The sequence below is a fragment of the Heterocephalus glaber genome, unplaced genomic scaffold, assembly GCF_053883595.1.
Source record: "Heterocephalus glaber isolate CG9 unplaced genomic scaffold, H.glaber_assembly_v1.0 deba00000331, whole genome shotgun sequence".
Classification (NCBI taxonomy): domain Eukaryota; kingdom Metazoa; phylum Chordata; class Mammalia; order Rodentia; family Bathyergidae; genus Heterocephalus; species Heterocephalus glaber.
In genome coordinates this window covers 54,962,760-54,977,356 of record NW_028258142.1, presented here as the reverse complement: position 1 = coordinate 54,977,356, position 14,597 = coordinate 54,962,760, and the positions used below count along the sequence as shown (strand labels likewise).

Below are 14,597 nucleotides of genomic sequence, written 5' to 3'. Positions count from 1 at the left end.
ATAATAGATTGGTGAGGGTAAGTTTGTATGTTTTTCCTCTCCATGCATAAAACAGGGCTAATCAGAAGGAATGAATGAGCTAATTAAATTACAGGCAGTCTTTATTATATAATAAAATATGGATTATTGATCTTGTGGAGTTGGCAATGCAGGATGCAGTTTCAGTGAATGAAACCTTGAAGAGTTGAATTTAAGACTATTTTATTCATGCTTGAGTTTACTAGAAACTGCTCCTCTGAAAACTCCCCCAAATAAAATGTCACTAGACTAACCAGAGGGCTGGGCCGGGAGTCTGCTTGTACCCATTTAGGCAGGGCATAAGCCCTTGCTCTCGACTTTCATGGAGAGAGAAGAAACAGGCAGGTGCTTTCGGAGCGGTACCTGGAAGCTTATTTCACAGACCAACATTTACTTCCTAGGCACCTTGCTACAAATCTAATCCAGTCCAGTAATGTGGGTGAATGTGCGGTGGTCTTTGTACTTATGAAAGAGACCTGTTTCAAATACAAGGCTGGGCTGTCCTAGCAAAACCCTTTGTCTCTTATCTCTTAAAAAATGCAATAATCAATCAAAGTAGCTTTAAACCCAAAGGTCACATGGCAAGGAAAGCTTATGCGGGAAACACTAAAGGGAAAAACGAAGGTGCACGGATGACACCCAACATATATTTGCACACCTCCTTTCTGCCTTCCATCTGCTTATAAATCTGCCCCAAGATCCCAGGGCATGTTGATCGCTCCACAGTGCGGGCCCCACTGTGTCCTGCAGCTGCTGTAAACTTCTCTAGCTCTTCCTTTGACTGAATTCACATCCTCTCTACCCTTTCATGGGCAGCCTCCGCCTGCCCCCCGCAGAACAGCACAAGCACAGATCTGCTCCTTTCCCCTCTATTTTTTCTGTGGCTCTGTGCGGTATGTTTTCGAAAATGACTCCAGCGAAAGGGAGGAATGCAAGATGCTAAACAATGCCACACAAAGTTGCAGACTGTTCGGCTACAGTCCAGAAAATGAATCCAATTTTTCATTCTGTCATTATAAATATTTCATCGCAAATGGTACTGATTTGCTGCAACTGTGGTTAAGCAAAGGGCCTCTGTGTGAATATTTTAGAAAAAAAAAAAACGGAGGAAGACAATGAAGAGGGAGGGGGGATGAAAGGTTAGCAGCCAATTAATTTCTTACTTTAAATATGAAAAGATGTTGGGAGAAATTCAACAGTGATGTAGTGTGTGACTCAAAGAAGAAGAAGAAAAAAACATTGACTCTGCTCTTCTTCTGACAGTTTCTCATAAAATATCTGCAGTCCATCTATCTTTTAGTACTCCAGGCTCCTCTGGAGAGCAGAAAATGGTGGTTTAAAGCTCACTTCAGTGCCAGTCTGCGGGAGATTGCCTTCCACAGGACCCCCGCTGATGGAGGCCTAGGGGAAGAAGCCCAGGAGTTATTCAATCAGCCCGAGACTCTGGGGCGGCTGGGGGTCCTTTGAGGGCTGATTATAAAGCTGCCCTCCTGTTGCCTGCCTCGGAACAGAACGAAATGAGCAGCCTCTTGCTGAGAAGATTCTGCAAGAAGGAATTTCACCTGTCATGGAGTTTGTCAGAATTTCAGGATTTATCTTGGTGCAAAATTAATAAAATACCAACCAGGATTTCAGGCTGACTACTCAGCTGTGTCATCTCAAAGTGATCTTTCACCCAAGAAAACCCAGACAGTGAGTGCAGCCATTGTGGCCCTACTTTTCCTTGGGAGGATGACGAGGTGACGTAACTCATACCAGCCAGACACAAGGTGGATGGAGAGCCAATTACACACAGGGCTGCTTTACGTGTGGGTGCCACTACCTTTGTGGGTGACCCCTGAGCCCACTGTCTCTTTGGAATTAGCTTGGGTCTGCGCATCAGAAGGCCATTCTGGAGTTTATAACACAGTAGGTCCCTGTGGCATCTCATCCGTTAAATTCCTATGCTGGCATCTCAGGCCGAATTTGATTCACCTTTCCAAAGGGGGCACTGACAGCGGACTGTGTTAGGAAGCATTACAGATTAATCCAGGGTCAGCCACGAATAATAAGGCATAGTTTCAGCCCATGTTTTCACACATCCTCTGCTTGTCCCACCACCTTCTGGGCTCCCTGGCAGAAAGCAGGGGTGAGGCAGGCGAGGGAAGAGGAAGGGACACATGCCCATTGAGTGTGGCCAGTTCCTTTCCTCCCACCCCTGCTGTTTGAAGTGGAGCTCTGCACATCCCATTGAGTTAGTTCCAGTGCTCAGAATGGGTGGCGTCATATCACAGGTGGGGCCACGGGTGGGGCTGGGATGGCACTTGCACCAATGGCTGGCCCAGGTCAATGGACAGAGCAGACCCACATTTCTCAGGAGCATGATCTCACTGTGGATTCACTGCTTGGACACTGAAGTCAGCTCGGGAACGGGGTGACCCTGAATAGCCACGTGCAGTTTGTGTTGTAACCCCGGCCTTCCATGGCTTGGACCACAGCACCCTTTACTAACTGGTGATTGGCATCGCATGGCTTCAGCCATGGATCTCTGGCAATTGCTGCTTCTCTCTTGTTTTTTTCTTTCTGCTTCTCTATTTTCTAATTGACACTTTCTAAGTGAGACATTAAACAATGCGGCAATGCGTTCCTACCATGTCTCTTCCCCTAGCTAAATGACACCCCAGGTTTGGTTTGGAGAACCATGAATCAGTAGCAGTCAGATAATATTAAGACCAAGAGATTGCAGAGGGGAGAGTGCGGGGGGGATAGAGAGAGAGAGAGAGAGAGGAGCACGCTTAGAAGCAGTGCACAGATGGTGGGGGGGACACAGGGTGCTCTCAGCAAGCTTCAGTGGAGACGCATTAACTCCTCGGAGGGGTAAGGGCTTCCCACCAGTACTGTCATGAATTATAACTGAGTACAGCAGTGAGCTCTTGGTGCCTGTCTCACAGCAAACGTACGTTCCATTTTCCTGCACAGTGACCTTTCACCCTTATAAACTCAAAGCACTGTGCAGCGCACTGCTGATATTTAATGGTATCACAGTAGCCCTTTATATGTCTAGAAGCCACCAGCTTAGCAGATGTGCCTGGTGGTATCAGTCAGACAAATTATAAAATTAAGTTTTGTCAAGGTGAAACAGGAAATCTTTGAAGGGTGACTCAGGTTTCCAGGGAGCAGTGAGGAGATGCATCAATGTGGGAGGGAGCCATGAACAGAATAGTCCAAACCCTCAGACACTGGCTGGCCCAGGAAAAACTCTCACCTTCAGAACTTTCCCCTCCTATGTGAAAGCAGCTCCTGCTCCGTGAGTTATCCGCTTACTCATTCAATGAAGTTATCAATGAAGGAGACCTGTTATTGTAGGCAGTTTGAAATTTCACGAGTTTTAAAAAGGACTCGTTTACCCTGCCTTTCACTCCCGTTTAGAGCCTCGGAGTTGCAGTTCTAAATGACAGCACCGTGAGCAGTGCTTTTAAGCACCATGCATCTCACCCACCCCATCTCAGCCTTTTACAGAACACTGCACTCCCTCCAATAAGGGGAACTTACTCCTTCCTAGCTGCAGGGCAGAGCCTGTTACGAGCTGTAGATTCACTGCAAATATAACAATAGAGGATACAAATGTGAATTCCTCTTAAAATACACGTTTGGCTCTGAAGCTGCCTTGCCTTAGCAAACCCGATCAAGGGCAGCCTAGCAATCTCCCCCCAAATGCACAGAATAGCTCATTGCAGTGGCGGTCTGAGGGATCGCCACCTGCATGCAGGGAGAAGATGCTGGGGTGAATTCTCTGCTCTTTTCAGGGGACTGAGAGTTGAAGACCATGATTACCATCTCTCTTGCCCTAATTGTCACAATGGTTGGATATGGAAGTGCTGTTTCCCAATAGTAAGATAAAAGTTTGTACACACAAAGGGTCTATTCTTGGCACTTCGTCTTGGTTAATGTGAGGAAATCGATCCATCCCTGCGTGGTGCAGTCATCTAAAATAGGAACACATGTGGGAGTTGCTTGTGCCTGTCTGGATGGCAGAATGTTCTAGAAATTTAGGCTTCCAGCTCTCTCCAGAGGACCGGACTACAAAGGTGCTGAAACAGAGCAAGGTCTTTGCAGCACACTCTTGCCTGTGGTCTCTCACTCCTGATGGAGGCAGATCTTCCCGAGCGGTGGCAGCAGGCTTTCTTGGCGACGTGGAAGATGGCAGGGCCAGCAAAACTCAGCCAAAGCAGAATGTGGCAGAGGTGATGAGCACTTCCAGGGGGTGGGGAGGGAGGGGGCCATGGAACTGGTCACAGAGCTCTTCAGTACACCCTAGCTGGATGCGCCATAAAGTCGCACTGATGGCAGATCTGAGATGGCCATCTGTCGTCAACTCTGGGCCAGACAAAAAAATAATGTAATGGCAGCTCGCTAACAACAGGGCTGTTGGAGGAGGGAACGAGAGTCCTAGAAAGAAGAGGTGGTGTGCTCTCTTTTAACAGCAAAAACCAGCCATTGATACGAACATCAAGACATTAATGGATGGAGAATATTTTAAAACTGAACTAGGGTGTGGTAAGAACGATTCAAATGCAAATAAAGTGGTTTCTGCCTATTGCAATCACCTCTGCTGCCCTTACTTCGGTCATATTAGCCACTTGCTTCTTGAAAATTTGACTACCAGGACCCATGGTAAAGCAGTGAGGGCCAAATTTAGAAAAAGGTGCGACCAGGTTGTGCCTCCAAGCATGCACACACCGATTAGACACTTATTGGTACAAAATGTGTAACTGAAAATGCATTTACTCACTTAGGGCAAATGAATTCATTGTGATAGTCATGCTTATCGTTCTGTATGGATGCTTAATTTCTAGACGTAGTTTTATTAAAAAGCAAAGTAAAAGTATATCACCTTCTGATGGATTATAAATGCTATAAAATTTCAAAGTCCCTGGTTTGTTTAAGAAAAACTTTTTGGAGAGAGACAGAGAGAGAGACAGAGATGAGAGAGAGAGAGAGAGAGAGGAAAATACTAGTGAAACAAATGTTAGGTTAGCAATATCCTATTTCTGGTTCCTAGGTGATTAACTTTCTGCCTTCAATGGTAAGCCAATCAATCTTGATTGAATTATCCAATATTAACAGCTGAAAGTGATCAAAACTAATGGTGAAAACATAGCATCAGTCAATAAATCAATGCAAATGATTTGGTTCCTGGAGATCCGATCAAATAAAAGAAATAGATCAATTTAACCACTGAGCAAATTAAGTGGAAGTTGCCCCAGCATCAATTTGCTTCCAAAGCCCTGCAGGCCCACAAAGCAAAGAAATGAGGGGATGTATGCAGTGGACCCATTCCAGAACCATGCACTTGTTTAACCCAATTTATACTCCTGCGAATCTCAGAGCCTCCCTGGTGTGTTTAGGGGATAAACAGGAGCTACACAGAGGCACAGTGGATCCAAGGACCAGAGTGCCAAGGGGCATGGCCCACACCTTGCAGAAAGGGCAGGAATGTTGCCCCTCCACACAGATAGAGCCAGATATGCCAGGTCTAGACATGGTGACTGGCAAACACTTCCATCCGGGGCCTCCAAGGAGGACTATGTGACAGGAGGCAAGGCAGGACAGGGTTTGGGCTCTTTGGTGATAATGAAAAGAATTTTAAGTTCTGTGAGAAATCAAAATTAAGCCCTGGAGAAATACAGGAGAACTGTGAAAGGATGGCTCTGGAGGGCAAACCAGTGCACGGTATTTGGATGTGTTGTGAGCAGCGACAGGCATTTTCCCATTCCTTCCTGTTTGCAAGGGGACGTCAGCTTCCCCAGGAAGAAAATAGGAAAACAAAGTGAATTGAAAGAAAGCCTTCATCCAGACCACCCCCAGAGCCCACCTAGTCTTCCATGGAGGGGCAAGACAACCGTTTTTGTCTTTGGCCACATTTCCTTCAGTGGAGGGGGTTGTCACACTGTTTTGAAAGACATTTCTGAAAGCAAATGTAAATAGCTGAATTTTATAGTCAGATGCTACTAAACAAAACAAAAACGTGCAAGACTCCCGATCATTTTCAAAAGATGAATGTTTCCAAAGAAGAGTTTTACCTGGAAACCAATGAACATGAAACTATGTCAAAGTATGATTAACTGGAAAATTATTTCAGTGAACTAAAATAAGGAACTAAGGAATATGCTCTTATGTCTGGGATAGAGATTTTATTTCCAAATAATGATGAATCTTGCCTTTGTTTACTCGGAAAAGCATTAGGGATGCAGGAAGAGGGCCAGAGAGGCAATGTTCAATGGGTGGCTGTTCGCCAGCTCTTCCCCATGTAATTCTCCTAGCTGGAGAATAAATACCTCTCTGGGAATGCTTATAACAACTGATTATCTATTACTTTATCTGAGAGTTATTTATATGCACACCTTTTCTTTGCTAGTAGAATATAAATAAGATATATTTCTAATTGTTTTTGGTATTTTCATAGAGTGCTTGGCATCGTCATGGATTTTAGCATTTGTAAGTTTTGACTATTAACCAAGACTCTCCAATATCTCAGCATGTGTAATTCAAACCTTTTGAGACAGGCATTTGTAGTGCCTTTACAGAAAAGCTAATTTAGGGCCAGTAGCTAAGTTACTGAGGGGCCCAGTGAGCCGTTCAGTAGCCACATTCCAATGCTGCATTGGTGTCTTGGATGTCCCATCCTATATGCATTAATTCATTTTACTTTCAGAAATATGATGACAAAATTTTACACCAGGGGTGCAAAAACTATTCATCAAACTCGATTGATGTGGTGGAAAAGCAAGAGCAGAAGAAAATGAAATAGCTGTAGAGACAGTGAAACGTTTCAATTTTAGTGAGATATGAAAAGTCTTGGTATATACCTTGGGATGTCAAATGTGTACTGTATTTTGAATGTGGAAAACATTGCATTCATGATTTAATGAAGGGAAGAACAAAATAACAGAATTATCTTGGATTCAAAAGAAAATGAAATGCCAGCATCTCAGAGCCTAAAGTTCAGCCAATTTGCTCCATCCCCACTGTAGGGATTCTCTCAATCTTGATTAAATTCCTAACAGGATGGATAAGGGGGTTTCTAAGTGGACACATCAGAGGCGGAGGATGTTCTCACTGCCACCCAATTGCAGATTTTTCTAGAGGCACGAATTAAACAGGAATTCACGTACTGGAAGAAAGTGGCCTATTCAACTGATTTTTACAAACACACCACTTGCTCACACCTGTATAAACCACTTTGGATACAAATATGCATTGTAGGATATTATTCTTGGACCAGGTCATCCTCTCTTAAAGCAGCTTCCCTAAGTTCTGTTGAAAAAATCTGAGGTCTATTAGGAAAACATGTGAAACACTGAACATGTTCATTCATTTTTAAAATAAAATGTTCATTTTGTTCAAATAATGGGCTCATTGCAAAGCACATCTGCCCCCCTGCCAGCATGCTAGGTGGCCTCTGAAGTAGACTAGATTTTCTTGCAAAACTGGTATCTTGCTCGGAATTATACATTATATGTCTATATCTATATCTCTGGATTGGAATTTAAATCTTTTGGTCAGCAAGGCATAGTGGTTCCTTGAAGCTCATAGCTTCTACTCTGGCAAAATGTTTGTCATTATGTCCTAGACGGAAAGTCTCATTGAAATAGAGGTTTCATCTTGGCTGATTCTGACAAGAGAGGTGGCTGGTGATGTCCAAAGGATGGTGCCTGAGTGCATGACCTCCTGAAGATAGTGTGGGATGGGGAATCATCCGAACTGATTGCTGTGTGGGCAATAAAGTGAAAGCAACTCAGCGCACATATATGTGTGAACATACATGTGATGATATGTTATATGCATGTTGGTATACAGTTTCCATTAACATTGTTTTCTGTCTGTGTGTGTGTGAAGACATATATAGATTTGTATATACATTTTTACGTCCAACAAGCACTTCTATTCATGTGTTAAAAAAAGAATTTCATGTTTTTATCTGGGAGTAAACAATGAAAGAAATATAAAGCATTCTATTATGGTCGCAAAATCATTTATGTTGTTACTGGGAAATTTTGAAGTGCATATTCTAAGCTTACTATATTATTCTTACCCAGATATAAGCAGCAAATAAATTCTATGCTTTAAGGTCTCTAACAGGATTTCAGTTCTTGGACATTTAGTTTTATTGGCTCCTGTGAAAAGTCCCTCCTTCTGAACTTTAGTGGCATAAAAAGCAGATGAGCTCAAGTGGTTTAAAATTTACACTTACTTTATTTTATATACTAAAGCATGGACTACAGTAGGCTGATACAATGGTTTCATTTTTCTACTATTATTTTCTATTGTCACCTTAAGTTCAGTTGATTTTTCCTTTCATCTTAGCAATTAACAATACTGCATCATGTTTTTTTCAAATACTTATTATTCTCATTTTGTATACAGGAAATAAAATAAATCAATATTTTAAAATCACCTTAATTCCATTGTCTAAAGTAAACTGGGTAACGAAAGCAAATGAACAGGAGAATAAATCTCTAAGGTTAACATATAAAAAACACTTTGAAAACTAGAAGTAAATTTCTGATCCATTTTTCTCTATATGTTGAAACCAAAGCCACTACTATTACTGGGCATTTTAGCAAATAGACCTGCACAGACATTCCCATGACTGTGGATTATAGCTTTGTGAAATATTGACTATAAAGTCAATATTTCATCTCAGATTCACAATAATAATAACATACTAACCATAAGTACTGTTCTTATCTACAGAATGGTGCACATATTAAGCCCGAGTATTCATATCAAGACTAAATATATATGATTTTAATGCTCATAGCTTTGAATTACAGAATAAGTCTTGTTTTGGCCCAGATCACAATGTGAATGAATCAAAAATGTTTTGAGAAATGCTTCACTTCATAAGGTCACAAAGACTGGGAGCTGTGTGTTTTGTAATAAAACTTCTCTACTGTCAGTCCTCAAAGGGTGGTCGAGGGACTGCTGTGGTCTCCCAGACACTTCTAGGGGATCTTTAAAGAGGAGCCTATCTTCATAATAATAGCAGACATTATTTGCTCTTTACACTCTCATTACCTCAAGAGTGAACTACAGAATTTTCTAGAGCCTACGTAATGCGCGACATCATCCCTCTGACAGCTATGAGAATGTGTGCTGTCTCCTGTGTTCAACTTTCATCTCTATTATGAAGAATATCAATAGATAGTAACCCACATAAAGCAGAGCCCTCTGTGATCTTCAATAATTCCTGAGAATGCAAAGGCCTCCTGAAATCAAAGAGTTGGAGAACCGCTTGTAGAAAAGAGTGAATGCCACATGTTACGTGAGGCCCTAAAGTAAATCCTAAAAGAAACCTGGAGTCCAGAAGGATGTGTTTAGTTGCTTAATCTCATCTTATCTACAATGGGTCAGAGACCATCACTGCCATAGTGCTGGGTTCTTTTAATGACAATAATTGAAGGTTACAAATGACTAATTCAGTATAAAAATGGAAGTTTATTGCAAATATTTTTTCAAGAATATTAGATATAAGCTTCTACAGAATCTCTATAACTTTGATGTTAAACTATTACTTAAGTCTGCTCCACAGTTCATCACTAATAAACAGCGTCACTATGTATACAGACTGTGTCTTTTCTAGGTTCATGAACTCAACTCAGAATCACTTATTATTTGACACCTATTTGAATAACAGTGTAATAGTTCTTGAAATGGAAACTTGAATCCTTTTAATAATACATGTTTTAAACAACTTGGCCTATGTTCTATGTTCAGTTGGCAAGCAGATATGATACAATATTTTTGGGAAGTGACAAGAGGTAAGACAGCAACTCTTACTTTGAACCCTTCGACATATGATGACAATTTGATGGGCTTACCTGATTTTAGAATGTATTTTAAAAGCTCATTTCTTTTACTTATCTGTTCACTTAGAATAATAACCGAGAAGATAAATCACAAATTTCATATTTCAATATATAATTTGCATAAATGTGGGCTCATCACAGCCCAGGGAGACTCAGGTGTCCCAGGTCCCTGTGTGGGTGGGGATCAATAGAAGGTGGATTCTGAGCTCCTCAGTCTTTCTTCTACCAGGTAACCAGATCAGCTCCTATTTTAGCTGTATCAGGGGTTCAGTGTAAAAATTAATAGGATCCCTCATTTCAAGGCAAATATTATTACGAATTATAACAATTATAATACACTAACATAATATATAACATTAATTATAATATTATTGATTATAATCTCATAATAACAAAATAATTTTAGTTTCAGTTCCACTATCCTCCATAGAAATGGACAAATTTTAAGAAAAAGGATCTTACTCATAGGTTTTCATCAGGTAAATAAGGAAAAGAAATAATATCCATTCCTCAAGTAAAGTAATAGGAAAAAAAGAGATTTTCCCTTTATGATAAGTGATATTTCTGTAATAAAATTCAGGTGTCTGACTCATATTTTTAACAACCAGTCTATTGCTAAGAAGAATTGAAATAACAAAATACTTATTCATATCCATTATTTCATTTTCACCTTATAACAACCCCGCATGATGTTTATTTTTTCCTGAGGCTCAGGGAAGTTACAGATCAACCTCAGCTGCACATCTAGTGAGCAGGATACTCAGGGCTAAAGCCAACACCTTTGGGTGCCAACATTTTCAACTGTAGGCATGTAGTTTTAGTAATAATTGTTCTATCCCATTAACTAGAAGAAATACATCCTGGAAAAGAGTACATTTTTTTCCCTCTTCCCTTCTCCCTCCCCATGTTAGGACCCTTGGGATGACAGTAACCTGGATGTCCATCCAGCTTGGAGCCGAGTGGGAACAGGGCATGAATAAAACAGGACTTGGGAGACTGGGTCATGACAAGCGAGGTGAATGATCCCACAGTCCAATAAACCTGACCCCTATGCCTCTCACACTGGGTCAGAAGGTCCAATTATGGGTCTGTTTGAGTTCCTTTTATGATTGACAGCAGCCAGAGGCAAAATTACTTTGGTGTCTATTAATCTGCTCTCTAATTTTCCCTGTGCCCCCCACCCCCAGAGCATCATGGCGGCCCAAGGTGAGACCGTGAATATGCATTTAAAACGCCCGTGGTGTTCCCTAAAGAATATCAACTGGGTTCAAGCCTGCTCCTCTTGGGAAGAACGTTACCTGCAGCTCTGTTTGGAAGAAAAACTTCTGCGGACACTGTGTACAGTCATAGATCTTGTCTTCTTGTCCATGGGCAGAGAAAATATGCTGCTGCAACTTGTTCGCTTGAACAAACACTGAAATGATAAAAGGGTCATTTAAAATAACCTGGGTTATTTTGTCTCTGAAATGCTCTCAGCCGATGGCTCACACTTGTGGGGTGTGACTGACTGCGCACACCTGGGGAGAGGAGACTCATGGCTGGTTCTCAGGCTTTTGTTATGATGCACTCTACTGAGCACCTAATTCAATCCAAACAGCTCCAAAGCAACGTTTTATGGAGGCACTGCTCCCTATAAATCTTTTAAAATAAAGCCAAAAATTGTCAAATGCACCACTCTGACTGGAAAGAAATGACTCCTATTCCTCAGCAATCCATAGGTTAAGAAATCATAGATGCCAGAACCCTGTTTATTGTATTTGCCTAAAGTTATAGCTAGCAAACAGTTCTCTCTTTAAATGTGTTAATGCTAAAAATTATATCCCACAGCTACTCTGGGGCACTGTCTATAAATGTACAACAGAACGGCAGGTAAATTCTCTTTGGATACTTTAAGATCAACTGAGCCTACACACCGAATGCAAGGGTTTCAATAATATAAACATGTTCAATTTTAATGACTACAAAACAAGGCCCTAAGACTGTGTAACAGTTTACCTGGGAGACATATTATTAATAATTAAATTGTATATGCCAGAGGCGGTGTTTGGGTTGGCAGAGCTGACTTCTGATGGATGCCTGGTGCACTGTGACCTAAAAAAGTTTGCATCTACAATATTAATCTGTATAGGCAGGAAAAGGATTTATGAAAGATGTTGGCATTTGACTTTGACTCCACTCTAATCATTAAAATTATTCTAATTGCCACCCAACCTAAAATATTAGAATATTGTTCTTATGAGTCATACATTTTGGTCACATTTCTCATTACCTTAAAAACTGCTCAGATTTCCTTTTCCAAGTAACATGCTTTCTATTGCAAGGGCTTTTTTTCTTCCCTAATTGTGATTTCTAAATTACTTCAAGATATACTAACAGAATTTGGGTCTGTCTGTACAGAAAATTATCCAGACCATTCATGATGAATGCATTTTTCTCTCTTTATGTACATCAACAAAAAGAAATGGTTTTTTTAAATACAGATTTGCAACTAATCTCCATACAGCTTAATACATTTTATGAGGGTTTTGGCTACAGCATGAAAGGACTGTTTTATTAGGGATCTTAATTGGGAGGAGACCTGTGACTATGCTCCTCTATGTGGACTTATTAAGAATACAGACTCTTGGCTCTGTGTCTTAATACACGTATTACTGATCGTGAAAAAAATACCAATATGTTACAAAATCTGAAAGTACAAAAGAAGATTCCTAAAAGAAGGATGGGGAGTGGCTGATGGAATTACTGAATGAAGGAACCACATAGGCAGCTATGGAAAGCAGTCATGGACAAGCTTGGGCACTACTGGTGGAAACTAGGCAATACACATGGCTCCTCTCTTTCCATTTTATTATAGAACAGAAATCCATAGGTTGGATGTAATGAGGGTAAATAATCAATACTTGGAATTGTGCTCTGCAAACAAGTCAATTTTGAAGGACTCAACCTCACTCCCCTCTACCCCCGCAGTATGGCAAATATGAAGGAAACATAGCCTTGAAGTCCTGGACCACTGAGTCCAAGACATGCAAAGTAATTACCAGCGATTTTTCCAAAATAACTTTGCCATTATTGGGGCTGAACCAGAAATATGTGTGATCATATTTCAACTCCCATGGGTTTCAAATGATAATTTCTGATTTACATTATTTCCCCCCTGCAACCATAATGCTATAACACGTAATAAAAGTTTCTTTAAAGCATAAATTTATATCAACTTTAAAAATCCAATTTCATATGAAATAAATGTCTCATTTAATCTGTTTTCTACTTCAAAGAATTTTGGGAGCATTTTAATGCTATCGTCTTTATTTCTTCTGGCGAGCGTTACAAAATTCTCCGGGCGTAAGTAACAGCCACGTGCTGCCAACACGGCTGCACTTTTCGTTGAACATCCTGTGATTAAAAAGCAGCCTTGGCCTTGATAACCTTTTAACACTGAGAGGAAAAAAGTGAACACAACACGGATGTCGTTTTCTAAACGGAAAAGTGCAAACTTGAGAGAGAACTTGAAATGCCATTCGTTCGTCCTGACAGTTAACCTTCCTGCCCATCAGAGCCTTTAAGTAGGCTGCAATCGATAATGCTAATCAGCAGAAATCAAACACCTTCTCCCCAAATTGAACCGAAGCCCTCTCTGTAAAAGGCCATAGCAGTGGGAAGTGCGCTTTGGTAGGAAAGACATGACGGGGCCAGGGAAGTCTCCGGAGGTCTCCCGAAATGAGCCTCCTACCTGTAAAGCACACGGGACACTTGAAGGTGCCGCCCATCCCTTCGAAGCTGTGCTCTATCAGGTGGCACTGGAGTTTGGCGGGGGAGTCGAAGGTCTGGCTGCAGAGCTTGCATTCATGGTTCAGTCCTTCGTCTGTCAGGGAAAATGCATGGACAGAATAGATGGGTGAGTTAAGTATAACTGCACACATTAAACTATTTCTATCACTTGATATAACTATGTAGTAGTATATGTGGTTTCTGGTTATTTCGTCTTATTTATGAGTATATATCAATTTAAAACATTTCTGGAATTTAGAATCCAAAGACAGTCAAAAGTCAGATTTTATTAAGCTTTTAAAATATCATTACTGTATCGATAAAAAAAACATCTAGTTTAATTATCATGATTGTATGGGCTCTGCATTTCCAAAGTCCTAAAAGAAAGGACCCATAGAAAAGTTGTAGGTTTTTCCTCAGTGCCTCTCTACTGGGTTACCCAAAAGTTTCTAGAAGTCTGTGTTCCTAACTATAGGTTTTTAACAGTGTTCCCATTGATACAGACTTTCTTCTATTCCAAAATTTTCTAGTAGTTGTGAAATATCGTTAAGGCTTATACTACCTTATCAATACTCCTTTCTCTGCCTTGCACTGCTAGTCCCCAAATTCTTCCCAGTCATTGCTTCCTTAACTTTGTAAGACAATTCAGATCTCCTCTGGCTATCTTTCTCCAAAGCATTTTCACAAGCTCCACTTTTTTCTTTCACAGCAACATGACAGCAGAAAAATATACTCTAGGACTAAGAGCCTGGCAAGTGCCTCTTCAGTGCTCACTGGATTTCAGACACTGCTGTTCTGTATGCTTACAGATAGGAACCTACGTCATCCCAGGGCAAGCTCACGAGGCATACTGTTGCTAGTAGGTTATGTCGTCCACCTGATACCTCCAAGACTACTTGTCCAGAAGAGTAAGGGGGAGAGGCTGCGCTTTAACCTGGCTCATTACCAACTCATATTTTA

The 14,597-nt window shown here is 41.0% G+C and overlaps 1 protein-coding gene across 3 annotated transcripts in view; it reads right to left on the bottom strand.

Moving 5' to 3' along the window:
* Nucleotides 1–14,597, bottom strand: part of Znf521 (zinc finger protein 521) — a 267,522-nt gene that overhangs the window by 14,324 nt on the left and 238,601 nt on the right. For all 3 annotated transcript variants that reach the window (XM_087193984.1, XM_087193979.1, XM_087193983.1), the window contains 2 exons: nucleotides 13,600–13,731; nucleotides 11,168–11,283 (listed from right to left, as the gene is read on the bottom strand). In XM_087193984.1, coding sequence (XP_087050110.1) covers nucleotides 11,168–11,283; nucleotides 13,600–13,731 — 248 coding nt within the window. The remainder of the gene's footprint in view (nucleotides 1–11,167; nucleotides 11,284–13,599; nucleotides 13,732–14,597) is intronic.